Consider the following 14,577-nt stretch of genomic DNA (forward strand, 5'->3'; position numbering starts at 1 on the left):
GTAGCCAACAATGGCATTGGATATAACACATGTACACACACAGAGGCTGCGATGAGTGGGACACCAAGCTTTTCGAAATTATTTTAGACAGAACATGTTGTACCAATTCATGAAAAATATTGGAAATACGTAAAAAGATACCATAGATGAAGCTTGAACAATACAGTTACCACTTCCTGAGAAGCGTATTGTACATCAATACACGCAATCTCGTATCAATTGGGTGGTTTTACTCCCCCTAAGACCAAATATAAAAAAGTGTGTTTCCGGTAACATACCTCCAAAAATTAGGGTAGGCAGGTAGGAGGACATTTTTTTAATTTTTCGTTTTGTTTGCCGAGATCCATAAAATAGGTAAAATTTAGAGAATTGACTGTGTCTATTTTTGAAAACTCGAAAAAAATGCCTAGGGTCGACGGGTTTTTTTTTTTCTGGCGAGGACGATTTCCCATGATTCATCATGATTTGTATCCTAGGAGATTCCTCAGTAAAGTCTACCATGTTTCCCATTCTGAAAACGTACTTTAAAGCACACCATTCTTCCCAATATTCATTTTAAATGATTTGAAAAATTATGCAAGATTGAGAGAGGAGATAGCATCTTTGTAAAATTTTCCACTGATTGTGTCTTCAGCCATACAGAATAATGTGATGGAAAATAGGGAGACAAGTTGTACCTGTTTAATGAAATAAAAGGATATTGATTTTTTCTTCCAATGGAAATGACAAAATAAATTTGCATGCTGAGTTTTCTCAGAGAATGACCCCTTCAGTTCGTCATAACTTGCTGCCAAAAAGTATGGCATTTATAGTACCTACAGAATGTGACTTTTATGGTTGTTTAGTGGTTATTTGGAAACTTTCACTGAAATATCTAAACGTACTTTAACAAGATATTATTATTATCAATTATTCTGATCTGCACATCATTGCTTTTATACAGAATTGAAGAAGTTATAAGAAAAGTAATCTCCAATGATACAAATCAAGGAGAATTTTGGATAATTTATTGTACTGTTGGGTTTTTCGGAAACACATATACTTTTTATTTGGCGTAAAACCCCAGACACTAGCTTATGCCTCAACGATGTCGTTTCGTAATTGGTGAGACGTTGCACGTGACAAGCATCATGAAAGTTGCTCGGTGCTGAAACTTGAATTTGTGAGCATCACGTCACGTGATTTACGGCAGATTCATTGTTATCGGGAACAACAAAAGAGTCCCCAGTTCACAAGAGGGCAGTGATAATCTCATTGACTAACAGGACAACGTGTAGACAGTTCCAGTTATACTAAGTTGGACGCAACAATGAATGATCTCTGGGGTAGGGCTACTTGAATTCAACTCAACACGGCATGAAACAGGACGTGCTCAGCCCAATTCACAAACTATGTAGTCAATTATCTGTGATGTTATTCTCATATCCACATACTCGTTGATCTTCGTCTCAGTTGTTAGGCCACAGGTGCTTGTGTCCTATACCCGTCGTCATTAAATATTTGGGTATACATTCAGTCTTGTCGGATGAGGAGAGAGTCGAACAAAGGCATGTGTGAGAAAATAATAACCCGATTACATGTCATTTTTGACCTTATATAGCATACGGAACGCAATTGGCGAACTCCTGATATGCCATCATCAGTAACAACCCACAACTGTAAAACTGTCGATACGGCTGTTCTTGAATTAGCAGTGTATGGTTTTTAGAGAGTAAAGGCTTGCCATTGAGTTCACTATGTCGAGTACATGCATGCAGAGGAGCTAATTCCAAATAAATGTTTGTACCCGCCCGGTAATGCAGACACAAAATCCAACAGTGACTTTCCAATATATCTTTTATTCGATAATCTCTGTGGCTGGACTTAACCCTTTCGGTACTCGATCTAGTTCCCGCCACTTTGTGCGCGCCAAATATCCTTGTTCAGGAAAAAAGTGTATTCTATAACTAGTTACTTTTTTCGACATCTGGACCAAATTAATCAAGAACAACTTTACTAACCTCTGATATACTCTTTCAATAAATACATTTTGGCGGGAAGAGATCTTTTGGTAGAGAAGGGGTTAAAACCGTGGTAAAAATCGTGGATGCTATCCGGACAATCGCTTCGTAAAAGTGAAAATAGAGCAGTCATTCTTGGGATCAAAAATATTCTTCTTTGTCTCATATATTCCATACTGTGATATGTTTTTATCGAATACAGAAATGGATAGTTCTTTCTCATTAATGTTGTGTCGGAATTTTTTTCGTTTGTTGTTCCCCCTGTTGTCTACACAGGCTTTCCCGGCCGAAAGATTGTCTGATTTTGCTGTGTCATGCGGTACGTGACAATTCGATTTCATAAAAATTTGCATACCGTCGGCATGCCATGTGACAAAAGTATCCATGGCAACTGCCATTCAGATACGGCCACGTCATACCCGTTTATCCCGCTAACCCCATGAAGTGAAGTTACTGATTGAACAGCGTTTCAGCCAATCTAACGACACAAGCCAAGCATGTATAGATGTACATGAGGGTTTTCTTAAGTCGGTTTACTTGTACGGTGGAGATTATATAATCATTCATCACCTTGTGTGTAAACTTGAATCAGCACTTTTGTACTGTACGCTAGGCCTATTCCCCCTCCGATTAATCCAATGAGAATGATTGCAATGTCCGCAAAATAATGGTAAAACCTGAGGGACCCTCGTTTCAACTGCATATGGAAAATACACGGGAAAATAAAGTCCAACCAGGGACTTGTAAGACTACCCGTCACTCCCATGAGCAGGACAAAATGAGGAATTACTATGGCCAGAAAGAGGGTAAATAGAAGTAAAGTGAAACGAAAAATGATCGCCCATATCGGTAATCTCTCGCCCTCCGACGCGGGAAAACACGGGGGCATGAATTTGAGTTCCATGCTTTCTAGGGACGAGACTATCAGGAAAAACATCAGGGGATACGAGAGCAGCGATTTGAAAACGAATAAGAGGCTGACAGTTGTCTGAATGAAACCCAAGGGTAGGTTGTAGGTGATGAACTCTTGGGTGTTCTCCCTAAATGTGAGGAAAGCGAAGAGTGCATACAGAATATTGATGAGGGCCACGGCGATGTACGTCAGGTTGACCATCCTGCCGAACTTGTTGCGCTCGCGCATGCTCTCTTCCACTCCCGGCATGACGAACTGAGTCCCGAAGTTGAAGAGAATGACGGAGAAACTGATGGCGAACTTCTCGATCTCGAAGGACGGTATGGAGTCGATGTCCCACCTGATGCTTCTCTCAAAGCTGTACCAGACCACGCTGAAGAGCATGGCGCCGATGGCCATGACCGCCAGAAGGCTCAGGTAGGATATCCGCGTCAGGTTCTTGAAAAACACCGTGGGTAGGACGGCCAGCGCCGAGAGGCAGATCCACGAGAGCTTGGACAGTCCGGCCATCGGAAAGGTATCGACCAGGAGCGACCCTGATAGTTCCAGATATAAGGTTGCCACAGCAGTGACGTCAACTATGGTGATAATGTTCAAGAGAAAGTTTCCCCATCTGTTCCAACAGGCCTCGGCGACGTCGGAGTAGGAATTGCGAACTCGCCTTTTTCTCTTCTCCCCTCCAGGACCATCGGTTTGCTCTTCCTCGTAGAGGCAGTCCACAAGAATCTGGCGACACGACAAAACACAAATGAATGAATAAGCGAAAATTTCCCCGGGCTTCAAGCAAACGGGATGAAATAAATTAGATTAAAGGGATATAGTCGTCGGAACTGCGCTCAAAGGTCATATGGGACCCATACGACCGATGGCAACACTGTATCCAAGATACGATGGTTATTGATGAAAGTTAAAACATGTCTATCATAATCTACATCGTATGATTTAAATGTTGCAGCTATGATGATGAGGTGCATCTAGACATCGTGCACGAAATACATTTTTTGTAAACAAGAAGTTCGCACATGCGCAGCTCCGACGACTGTTTCCCTTCAATATCCAAAAGGCCACAATAGATCCCCTTCTTACGGTGGGACAAAACTGGCATTTTAGTGAAACCACTGTATCAAATTGACGACTTCGAACTGCACAATGGCGGTTCGTCTGCCTGATTGGCAACGGGATTATTTGCTTTATCGGTTGTAGCAACCCCTTACCGACGGGGTTGCTGTCAAAATTACATTTTGTCGGGGTGATTTGTTAACAAGAAGGTAGACTGATCGAGCGTCGCAATTGAATTTAGGCCAGTATTGGAAGCCTGTTCACTTTCATGCACGTCCGTCTAATCATAGACCCTTGAGCGAGGGTATATGGTCTAATAAGTGACACAGCACCTCATTACTTCTCTCCAAATTTGGTCACGTGAGATTTCAGAACATTTCGCGCTGTATCGTGCTGAGATTCCAAGGACCCGAACAAGGAAGCACGCAGGGACGTAGGGTCGTAAAGAGTGGGCGGTTAGGATTGTTTAAGTTCAGAAAAGTCCCTTGTATAAGTGAAAGCATGTTTATCATGCCGCAATTACCTCGGTTCGGTCTCGAACTTAAACGGTAATGGTTCATTACAAGCATTCTTCCTCTAACAACTTTCGCAAGTGATTACTCCAATTGCGAACGCGGACCGAATAATTGAATCTCAAAGATTTGAGTAAGGTTATTCAAACCCAACACTGAGAAGGCGTGTGATATGTGTATAGGTATGACTAAACGTAGAATTTACACGCAATTTGGAATGTACCGATTCGGCGTGTCTCCGGAACAGTCACGGTTCATGTCGTGTGTGATGCCTTTCCAAGACTAACTGCATGCTAATGTTTTATCAGTAATGGAATACTATTAAAAGTTGAGAGGATTTTCGATGTCTGGTTTTGCCACATCAAGAAACTTAAGACTTTCTCTCAAAGCCTAAGACACTTATATAAACTGTCGTGGTGTAACCTCAAGCGATCATGCAATGCTATGATCTCCTATGAGATTTGACTGTGATTTTCCACCGCTTCCTTTTCAACCCCTCCATGTAATGCTACTTGTTCTGAATCGGGTTAAGTGTACCCGTGGTAGTTTGTTTCAGTTTTATTTTTCTGTTTGCTTTTGTCAATTTTAAACTCTTGATGCAAAGATCAAAAGAGCGACCACCGGGTCTCAGAATTATGGTACACTGGGACAATGTTATGGCACACTGGGACATTATAGGGATCTCCTTTGTGTTTCGAGTTGGTGATACCTTGCTACTTAAATTTGAATGAAGACATTCGGTGTAGACAATTAGGGTGCAGGAGATTTGTTATTCGCCTGGTCGAATGAGCGCGAGGGGGAAAGACGGTCGACTCAACGGGCTTGGACACAATATCCCCGTTAAAAATTTGATCCAAATGGACGGTCGCTGTCGTCGACAACAAACGTGTAATTTTCTATGCCTGGTCTGCATAAACCTGAAGATACATCAGAACAAACACTAGCACGATAGCGGCGATAGCGAAATCGGGGATAAAGTGATTCCATCGATGTGGATGTTGCGTTTTCATCAATACCCCTTATCTCGCTTGTAAAATGTCAGTCTAGAAGAAACGAAACGAATCATGCAACGCCGATATTTAAACTCTTCACCAGCGAATGAGATAAGGCATCATGTCTCACTTGTCAGCCAAAGGATTACGTCACAGTGCACGATAATTCACAAACCCGGAATGCCAATAAAAACAGAACAGCTCTAATTTCGATTGCGGCCTATTAAAATGAAGTTTTTTTTCCATAGAATGGGCGCGCGAGGCAAACATTGCCAGTGTAAATAAAAAAATAAACCTGACATTTAACAGATTTAAGTTCAGCTATGCCTCGTGTAAATACATTTATCGCTAAATGAAGCGAAACTTCAGAGAGTGAAAAGTCAACAAATAGATGTCGTTTTCATTTTGATGAGGTCACGCCGAGGTCACGAGAGAATTTTGATGGCGGTTATCCTCTTCGTTAGAAATACAAAATTGAGTTTTCCCCAGCCAGTGAAAAGACGACACGAATGCGAGATGAGCAGTCGCGTCTATAGCTAGTCTACGTCAGGGGTAAATTCTCTTACGGTTGTATTTAATAAAAACTGAAAACTTAAAAGACAGTATGGAGCAAATGTTTTATTCAGGGGACGCGGGAAAGCCGCACGGCTTGGCAAGTATAGCGATTTGACTGATTAAATTAACAACATTCTCGTATTCCGATCCCGACTTGTCAGGTTCGGCCGTCTTTGCATGTCACTCACGTCGAGCGGATTTGGATGAAGGAAAAAATCGGATTCCAAGGAAACGTTTTTATTCGAGCCCTGTAACAATGACGTCGAGAAGAGGCGAATAATAGCGCTCTGGCCGGTCTCGATGTACGGACTGTCACATCTCTTTGGAAATGAGGGTGAGACTCTCGATGAAATCGATTTTCACGGTTATTCGCGTGTCTGTCCGGTCATGTGAGCACCATAAAATTTTACAGCTAGCTGTATTTTTTGTGGTTCCTGAGCTTTATTCCGTTTCATTCGCAGTAACGTATTTTTAAGTCGTTCTTGTTTTCCCACGTTTAACGTCGTCTAACTTGAGTTATGATTCATTAAAGTAACTCTCTCTTTCTCTCTCTCTCTCTCTCTCTCTCTCTCTCTCTCTCTTAGATTTACTAAAAAAAGCTGAATGTTGAGCACGTTCAGTGCAAAATTGTTTATCTCAGTTAAGTTTTGCTTTTGGGTTGTTCCCGGGATTCGTAACATACGATGGCGTTACCATGGTTTCGGACCCCATTAAACACTTTCAGCTCTTTCGAGCCCATGTTCGGACGTACCTTGCTGGTGTAGTTTCCGAGTATCAGGACCCCGGCGATTGTGAACAGGGAGGCGACTCCACTCTGTTTGACGGTGTACGGCAGGCTGAGAATTCCCAGTCCCTGCATGCAGTTGCCCACGTTCCAGCCCGCCTGCCACGCTGACGACGTGCCGGCTACAATAAAACAGGTGTAATAAACAAACATTGAGTCAGTAGATGAAAATTAAACTCTCAAGGTTTGAGTTTCCCATCAGTTAGTGTTTTACGCACCCACACTTACAGTTTATGGGTTTATCCACGTTAGCATACAAAGCGGTTTTTGCCGAGTCTCTGAATAACGTGTTTGCCAATTATTCTGTGAATGCTGCGAGGTCATTTACAACAGTTGATATATATGTAATCGTCGCAAAGGGCTTCTTACAAAGTGCTTAATTAATTGCAACTGAAGCCATACTTGATTGCAAAGCCTAATACGTGCATTTGCGTACGTTACATATCTGTGACCACGAATGCATACACCTTTACTCATATCCTCATATCCGTGGTAAGTCATACATACATACATACAATACATACATACACACACACACCACACACACATCACATACATACATACATACATACATACATACATACATACATACATACATACATACATACATACATACATACATACATACATACATACATACATACATACATACATACATACATACGAACGGTTATTGAATTCAAGTAGATATAATGTATCAGGCTTGTCTTCGAGCACACGACTGCATTATAATGGCTTTTAGAAAGTCGATTTATAAAATATTAAAATCCTCCCCTGGGCGTTAATATACTTCGAGTGGATTTACTTATTGCGCATATGGCGTTACAATACCTCTATTGTATGCAGAACAAAAGTGTACAGTTGAAGTCTTTGTCGTGTCTGACTCCAGCTGAGAAGGACAGCGGACAACAGGTGAAATCGTGACGGGAATGTCCAAAAAAATCGTTGGTTTGTCACTGGGAAGTGTCGCGGGGCGCCAGACAACCCAAACGTTAACGCCACAGGCAATTGCTTTGAAATGTGCTTGCGTATAGGTATTTGTAAGGCATTTAATAGAATGTAAAACAGTAAAATGTATATACGAGCGGACAGTCTTTGATATTTCAGTTTGAAACAAGGCAATGTACGTCTTCTCATATTGGAATAGATAACTAACGGATATGAGGAAAGAAATAACACACACAACAATCATGACCACGAGCAACCAATGAGCGAGCCGTTGAAATATCCGGCTATTATCTGTAAGGTGGACTGTCTCCATTGATCGTGCATAGGAAGTTACAATTATCTCAACAGTTTTGTATTAGAAGCTCGTTATTTGACCGAATCAATTATGTCAGTCGCAAAACAAGGCTTCACCGGGAACAAGCCGAATTCACTAACGTCTGGTGACGTCACAGCTCCGTCGCCAGCCATCTTTATTTCGTTTTAATGAAAGTCTGTCTGCTGGAAAGAGAAGATGCCAGGCCATCGACTCAAATTGACATAAGTACCGGACTCATAATTCTCGTTTGGTGTCTCAAGTTTGGTCCGCATTCTACTTAGTCCGGAGCAACAAAATGACGTATGCACTGACGACTTCACAACTGATCAGAAGTTTGTTTTAGGTGGAATGTGCCTCAGTGACAAATCAAGGGACTTTCAAATTTCACAATAATTTTCTGATCTACCGCTTGTGGGAGCTCATTTTGAAAGCCGTGGAGTACATAAAAGTTTCGTCATATTCGTAATTGTTTGAAAATCGAAAATTAATTTTTCCATAGAATTAACAGAGAGATGGCTGTCATTTAAAATTTCAATTATCGCTAAATATTAGGCAATCTGGTTCTCTCGTACCAAATTTAGCACCGTGACCCCGTGTTATTTTTTCTTGATTTCGACAGGGAATCGTTTCAGGCTACCTTGAGGAGAGTTTGACCAAAATATCGAGGCGTGTACTATCTTAAATTGCAAGCGGGGATTGAGAGCCACTCCTCGTTCTTATTTCCTTGTAGACTTCTCATCGAGCTGAACAGATTCTCTGTATTGTGGATCACACCGAACGACAAATCTTTTAAGTTGAAGGAACAGAATCGAAACTAGAATCTGTGAATAGAAGAAAGGGGGGAAAACGGAAATTAGCAGGAAACACGGGAAAATACACCTTAAAGTGTCGTAATGGAATGAGTAAAGTAAAGTAATGCATATCTTGCATTTACAAGGCCTTTTTTCTTCAATGATTTTATCGAAATGTTGCCGCTTTAAATTCCATTTGAAGCCCGGTACACCCTAGCTTTCATTTGATTTTTTATCACAGGGGAAACGATACGTGACTAGGACAATGTTAAGTTGAGTAACATGAAATTATGACTAGGGCTTGAAGTTCACCGTGATGGACGACTTTTTTTTTATCAATCCCCATGGTAACTCATGAACTGGATCAATCTGGCAACTCGTGTCCCGTTCTTGCTTTAGGCGTTGACGTGAATGGTTTCCCATCCCTTTACTTTCTCGAAGTAGAAATTATGGCATGTTCACGTTCACACTGACGGAGTTTTGGGAAAATGTGGCCAAGCTGAGTGACCGAATTTGCTCTGAAATAGGATAAAAAAACTCCCCAAAAATTAATTACTGATGAATGCACCTCACAGAGATTCGGACCCTTGAATTTTGCAATGATTTGCTGTTTATGCAGACTCATTTTCGGAAGCCTATTGATTAAATGATGTCTCAAAGTTCATGTTTTTTTTTGAAATCGAAAATTTAATTATCCCCACAGACACAACACAGGGTGTAGCGGCCATTTTGAATTTAAGTGTCAGTAAATTTTAGGTTATTTCTTCCTTTAATCAAAAACTTCGCGCAATGACCCCCTGATTCTTATTCCTGATTAATCAAGAGCATTATTCAGCGTTTCCTTGAGGAAAGTGTTGGCAAAAGGTACAAATGTTACAAGAGAAACTGAGCGAGGCAGCAGACGACAGAATAGACAGACAGACAGACAGACATGATATGCAGATTGACATATCGCAAGAACACGGATATGGATCGTAATATACACGTATGCGAGAAATGAGAGAAAATAGGATAAGACACTTCAAATATGAACAGAAAAAGGAAAAAGAACCCCGCAGGCAAAAATAATAAAGAAAATGCGACTGAAGCAGACAAGACGCTTGTCAAGGAAGGGTTGTACGGGCAAACATTGGGAGACAGATGTTCAAAATCACTCACAATAAGCGCATATGGCTTTGAGTTGATAAAAAATCAATAATATTTGCGGTGTTAGTTACTGCTTTGGGTAAAGGCAATTCCATGACTTCATCCTGTAGACTATCATTGGCGTTTGGAGGTTGCTGTATTGGTGTACGTGCCATAAAAGGGTATTGCACATTCGAGCCACAACAATTTTTGTTTCTCACACTTTTACTTATTTGTCGCTGATATAAAACTGAATCGCGCGACCCTCGAGAAAAACGAGGGTCTATGGTCAAATGGTCTACTTTTGTTTTCAACAGTGCATAACTTTTATCTGTCAGGTGACCTTTTAATATAGAGACGAGCTGCAGGTTTTTAGCCATCACAACGCGTGTTGCATTTCTGTAGATTTCAACGAAAGAACCGTATCGCTGTTCTATAAACGACTTCAAAATGAAAAGCTTCCTTTTAATATCACATTCAACTGAAGTTTGAAGTTTTTCAAGTTGTCGAGACTCTGAACGGCTCCAGGTCAATAGTGAATCTTTTGATGTTAAAAATATTGATATCTGTTCTTTGGGGTAAATTAATACTGTGTTGCAGTATTTACAGCGATTGTGGGCCGGCGTTCTCAACTAATATCTTGCCGTTTCATTTTTTAAAATAATTTTTGTACAAATTCACTGGCAGAGTAGTAGACTGACAAAGCCCATAAAAGCTCTTATAGATCTTTGAATGATCGCCCATTTAACGCGTCGCATCGAGTTCAGTTCATGATTAAAATTTGAAATGAAACCTCGATGGTAATTTGGTGCTGTTGCGAGGGCGGAATTTCTTAAACAGGAACTTACAGGACCGTGGGCATACAATAGGGGAATTACTGATGACGCAGCCATTTGCATACACTGGGCGGGAGTTTTTGAATTCTCATAGCATCACTTTGACCGTATGATAAATTTGAATAACCATGATGGGCACTTTCGTGACATATTTAAAGAGAGGTCAAATGGTCGTGCAGGGAAAACATTTTGAAACATATGCGTTCTCCGACAAAAAACGGAATATTTTTCAGTTTATTTTCGACTCAAGTTTAGTCGCGTAATATTCACATACATCATATACAAGATTCAATGACAATTAAAACCTGAAAAATGGCAAAATTATGGGATTCCGGGACATCCACATCCACGACACATCCGATCAGTAGCGTGGCTTTTTTACATTTTCATGGATTTATGATAATCCGGATTTTATAAGGGAAGTTCCTTTTTAAAACCATGTTAAAGGGAAACAGTCGTCGGAACTGCGCATGTGCGAGTTTCTTGTGTACAAACAATGTATTTCGTGCACGATATCTCGATGCACCTCATCATTATAGCTGCAACATTTAAATTATACGATGCAGATTATGACAGACATGTTTTAACTTTCATCAATCACTGTCGTACCTCGGATACAGTATTGCCATTGGTCATATGGGTCCCATACGACTTTTGAGCGCAGTTCCGACGACTGTATCCCTTTAAATAAATGCACCGATTTGGGGGAACTTCAAATAGGTCATGGTTTTCGGTATTGGTAGTAGTCGTGTTCTGACCCACTGTTAGTCGTTCAGTACGCACTAAAAACGATTGAAGCAAGAGTAAATATGGCCCGCGTACTGACCAGAAGCAGATACTACCGTTTGGCCAAGAAATGAAGACCGACCGTTCCGTTAACGAAAAACCTCAAATCAAAATTTGCAGTTTCCTATTCGTTTCGTTGTACGTCGCCACACCACTTGACACTCACAGACCGATCATAACGATGCCTTTCACCATTAAAAGCAAACGAAAACGCAACTCCTTTCATTCAAGAGAAAACATTCGTAAAAGACAGAACAGTGGTTCGTACAAGACAAAATGATATTCACATAGCTACCCATGGATTTTCGATTAACTGAACGAGTTTTTAAGTACAATTATGTTAAAATCTGTAATGTGATGCGAAAACCACGTTAAATTTTAGCAGTGGGCAATTTGAATATATGGCGTTAGATGACATATTTTATGCTCTTGAATTCTCTCCGTCAGAGCCTATGCGTGGTGATCATCGCAAAGCGCTTCAATGACACGATTTTCCCGCCATTTCTCGTGTTCGGATCGATATTCAGAAAATCATCACGGTGAACGAAAAGTGGAGGGTAATTATGCAGGCGTCAATGTGTAATTTCTAAGTCTAGTTTTGAAGCGTGTTTAGTTGTCGCGGAACTTCGCATGAAGAATGAACCATATTACCAGTACATTCGACTTTACCTCGGCCGTGTCACTACGACACGTGTTCGACGGCTTCGATGAAATTGCTCGATTCACTTTTCTAACAGACGTAGATTTATTCTTGTCGCCTGAAGCTACGGCATCTCTGAATTCTATATATTCAGGTGGTTTGTGTCTGGCACAGATAGAAAAATAAATTAAAAACGAAGAAAAAATGACACAGGAGAAGGTAATATTGTCCACTGTCTATGATAAAAACGCCTTCGGGTACAAGCATCAATATAAAAAAAAACCAGCTAGATGTTGTTGGTGTTGTATCAGTGACCCTCACACAATAAAACTCCCCAGCACGTAAATACACCATGTTGGCAAGGTAACTTTAATGTTTGACTTCGCCCGTCTTCCACAAAAGTGTTGGGGGGGAATCGACGCAGGAGAAAAGTTATCGCGTACATCACTTTGCCATTACCTCTCCACCAGCATGGTGATTTTGGCGGGAAACAACTAGCGTGAGCTATGTCTTGCTTCTTGGCCGATAACAGGGTGGAAGGCGATTTTGAGAAAATTGCTGATTGCCAACGTTAAACATGTATCGTTGCACACACACAGGAAATACACCCATCCTTGTAAGGTCGATCGAGACAGGGCAACAGGCGGAAATTAAAATCTCCCTCGGTTGCCATGACTATACCTCTTTAAGGCCACATCTTAAAATTATCCTCACTACGATACGACCGCTAATAGTTGTCAGTATTACATTTGCGATGCTGAAAGTCGAAATTAAATTTCTTTGCATTTTATCTCGTACTTTTGTATGAAAACAGAGAAAAACGCTTACAAATTTTAATTAACCCAGATGGAAAGTACAATACAATGAAAGTGTCTTTTCATCTTTCAATATGAAATTTTTACGGAAGGAAAAGTAAGACAAATATTATTCTCGCAAAAACTCTCTTGACACAATATTAGCTTTTGTCAAATGTATATTTTTGTCATGATATTTTAATCTCTTTTATTCGATATTTCATTTTTATTATAATTTTCATAAACGACACGTAAATAAATGGCTCAAGTTCTGTTTTGCAGTCGCTTTGAAAGTATTAAAATTGCTGTTTGGCATTTTGAATAAAAAATCGGCCTTAGGCTCTATCCTTTCAAAACAAGGAGTTCAATGAGTAACATTTACTAACAACAGCAAAAATGGGGGAAAAAGAACAGTGTGATGAGTTCATCGCGGTGGTATAAGTCTCGTCCTGATGCTATACATGCGTGTAACCCTTTCGTTGTTTTTCTAGACATCCGTACAAATATGTAAATATAGCCCACTTAGTGTCTGTTTGTAATAGCCAATCAAAACACATTCCTACCACGTGTCCAAATCTACTTTATAGTCGACGAGAGTTGAACCGTACGCTGAAGCAGAAATCTGTGGCCGCCGAGTCACGTCAGCTATGATGTGGCAGTCCTTGGGAATAACTGCAAATTCTGACATTATCTGGTGTACCCCTACAATATAGAGAGTCACGGATAACAACATTAGACGCTAGACTAAGTCTTTGTTCACATACAAATCGTATAATACAAATCGCGTCAAAAAGACAGTGATGTTTCCCGCGCTCTTGAAACTGGGTCTACAGTAATCTGCGAAAATCATAAATGCTTCAGAAAGATACTTGTTACATACACACAGAATTTTTGCCAGCTCACAATTCTATTCTTATCTCTATCGCGAACCAGACTGTGTTGATGACATTGACGTTGGTCACGACATCGTTTAACGTTTAGTAATAAATGTCTACCATCATAGTTTTTGTAAAAATGTCGTTTATGGTGCTCATGACTCCCTTCACACATGCATAATTCATTTACTTTGGATTGGAAGCCGGCCAAACGAAAAACCTACGTACCATTATCGGTCCTCATAATTCAGTGATAGACCTTAAGTTGACACCTCTGAGCTTTATCGATAACGCTCAGAGTTTGACATACATAGCCTAGCTACAGTACTATACCCTGTAAAATAATATTTATGACTGATGACACTTAACTCAACTGAAAGTAGCCGAACAATCTCTGAACTCGAGCGCGCTCGCCTAAAACCGAATATGAAAAGTTCATCTTTTGACGTCAAGGTCACCGATTTTAGCTTTCACCTCACGAGGTCACAAGGTCACATTGCACAGACTGCAATCTGCAAAATTTAAACCAACTTATTTAGCGAGTGAATAGATTAAAGTATGTATTTTGCTATCAGGAAAAAATAAAGAAAGCTATAAATAGACAAAAAATCGATTATGACAAAGATACAGTATTCATAAAAAATACATATG

The 14,577-nt window shown here is 40.4% G+C and overlaps 2 protein-coding genes across 2 annotated transcripts in view; both read right to left on the reverse strand.

Annotated features, from left to right (window-relative positions):
- LOC139148120 (reticulocyte-binding protein homolog 2a-like) overlaps positions 1–14,577 on the reverse strand; it is a 581,355-nt gene that overhangs the window by 356,515 nt on the left and 210,263 nt on the right. The gene's annotated exons all lie outside the window — the stretch shown is intronic.
- The window catches only part of LOC139148098 (vesicular inhibitory amino acid transporter-like), a 90,040-nt gene continuing 77,281 nt past the window's right edge, over positions 1,819–14,577 (reverse strand). Inside the window, exons 3-4 of the mRNA XM_070719395.1 lie at positions 6,783–6,937; positions 1,819–3,639 (exon numbers count right to left, since the gene is read on the reverse strand). Of these exons, the coding sequence (XP_070575496.1) occupies positions 2,560–3,639; positions 6,783–6,937 (1,235 nt within the window). The 3' untranslated portion in view covers positions 1,819–2,559. The remainder of the gene's footprint in view (positions 3,640–6,782; positions 6,938–14,577) is intronic.

The sequence above is a fragment of the Ptychodera flava genome, chromosome 13 (genome assembly GCF_041260155.1).
Source record: "Ptychodera flava strain L36383 chromosome 13, AS_Pfla_20210202, whole genome shotgun sequence".
NCBI lineage: Eukaryota > Metazoa > Hemichordata > Enteropneusta > Ptychoderidae > Ptychodera > Ptychodera flava.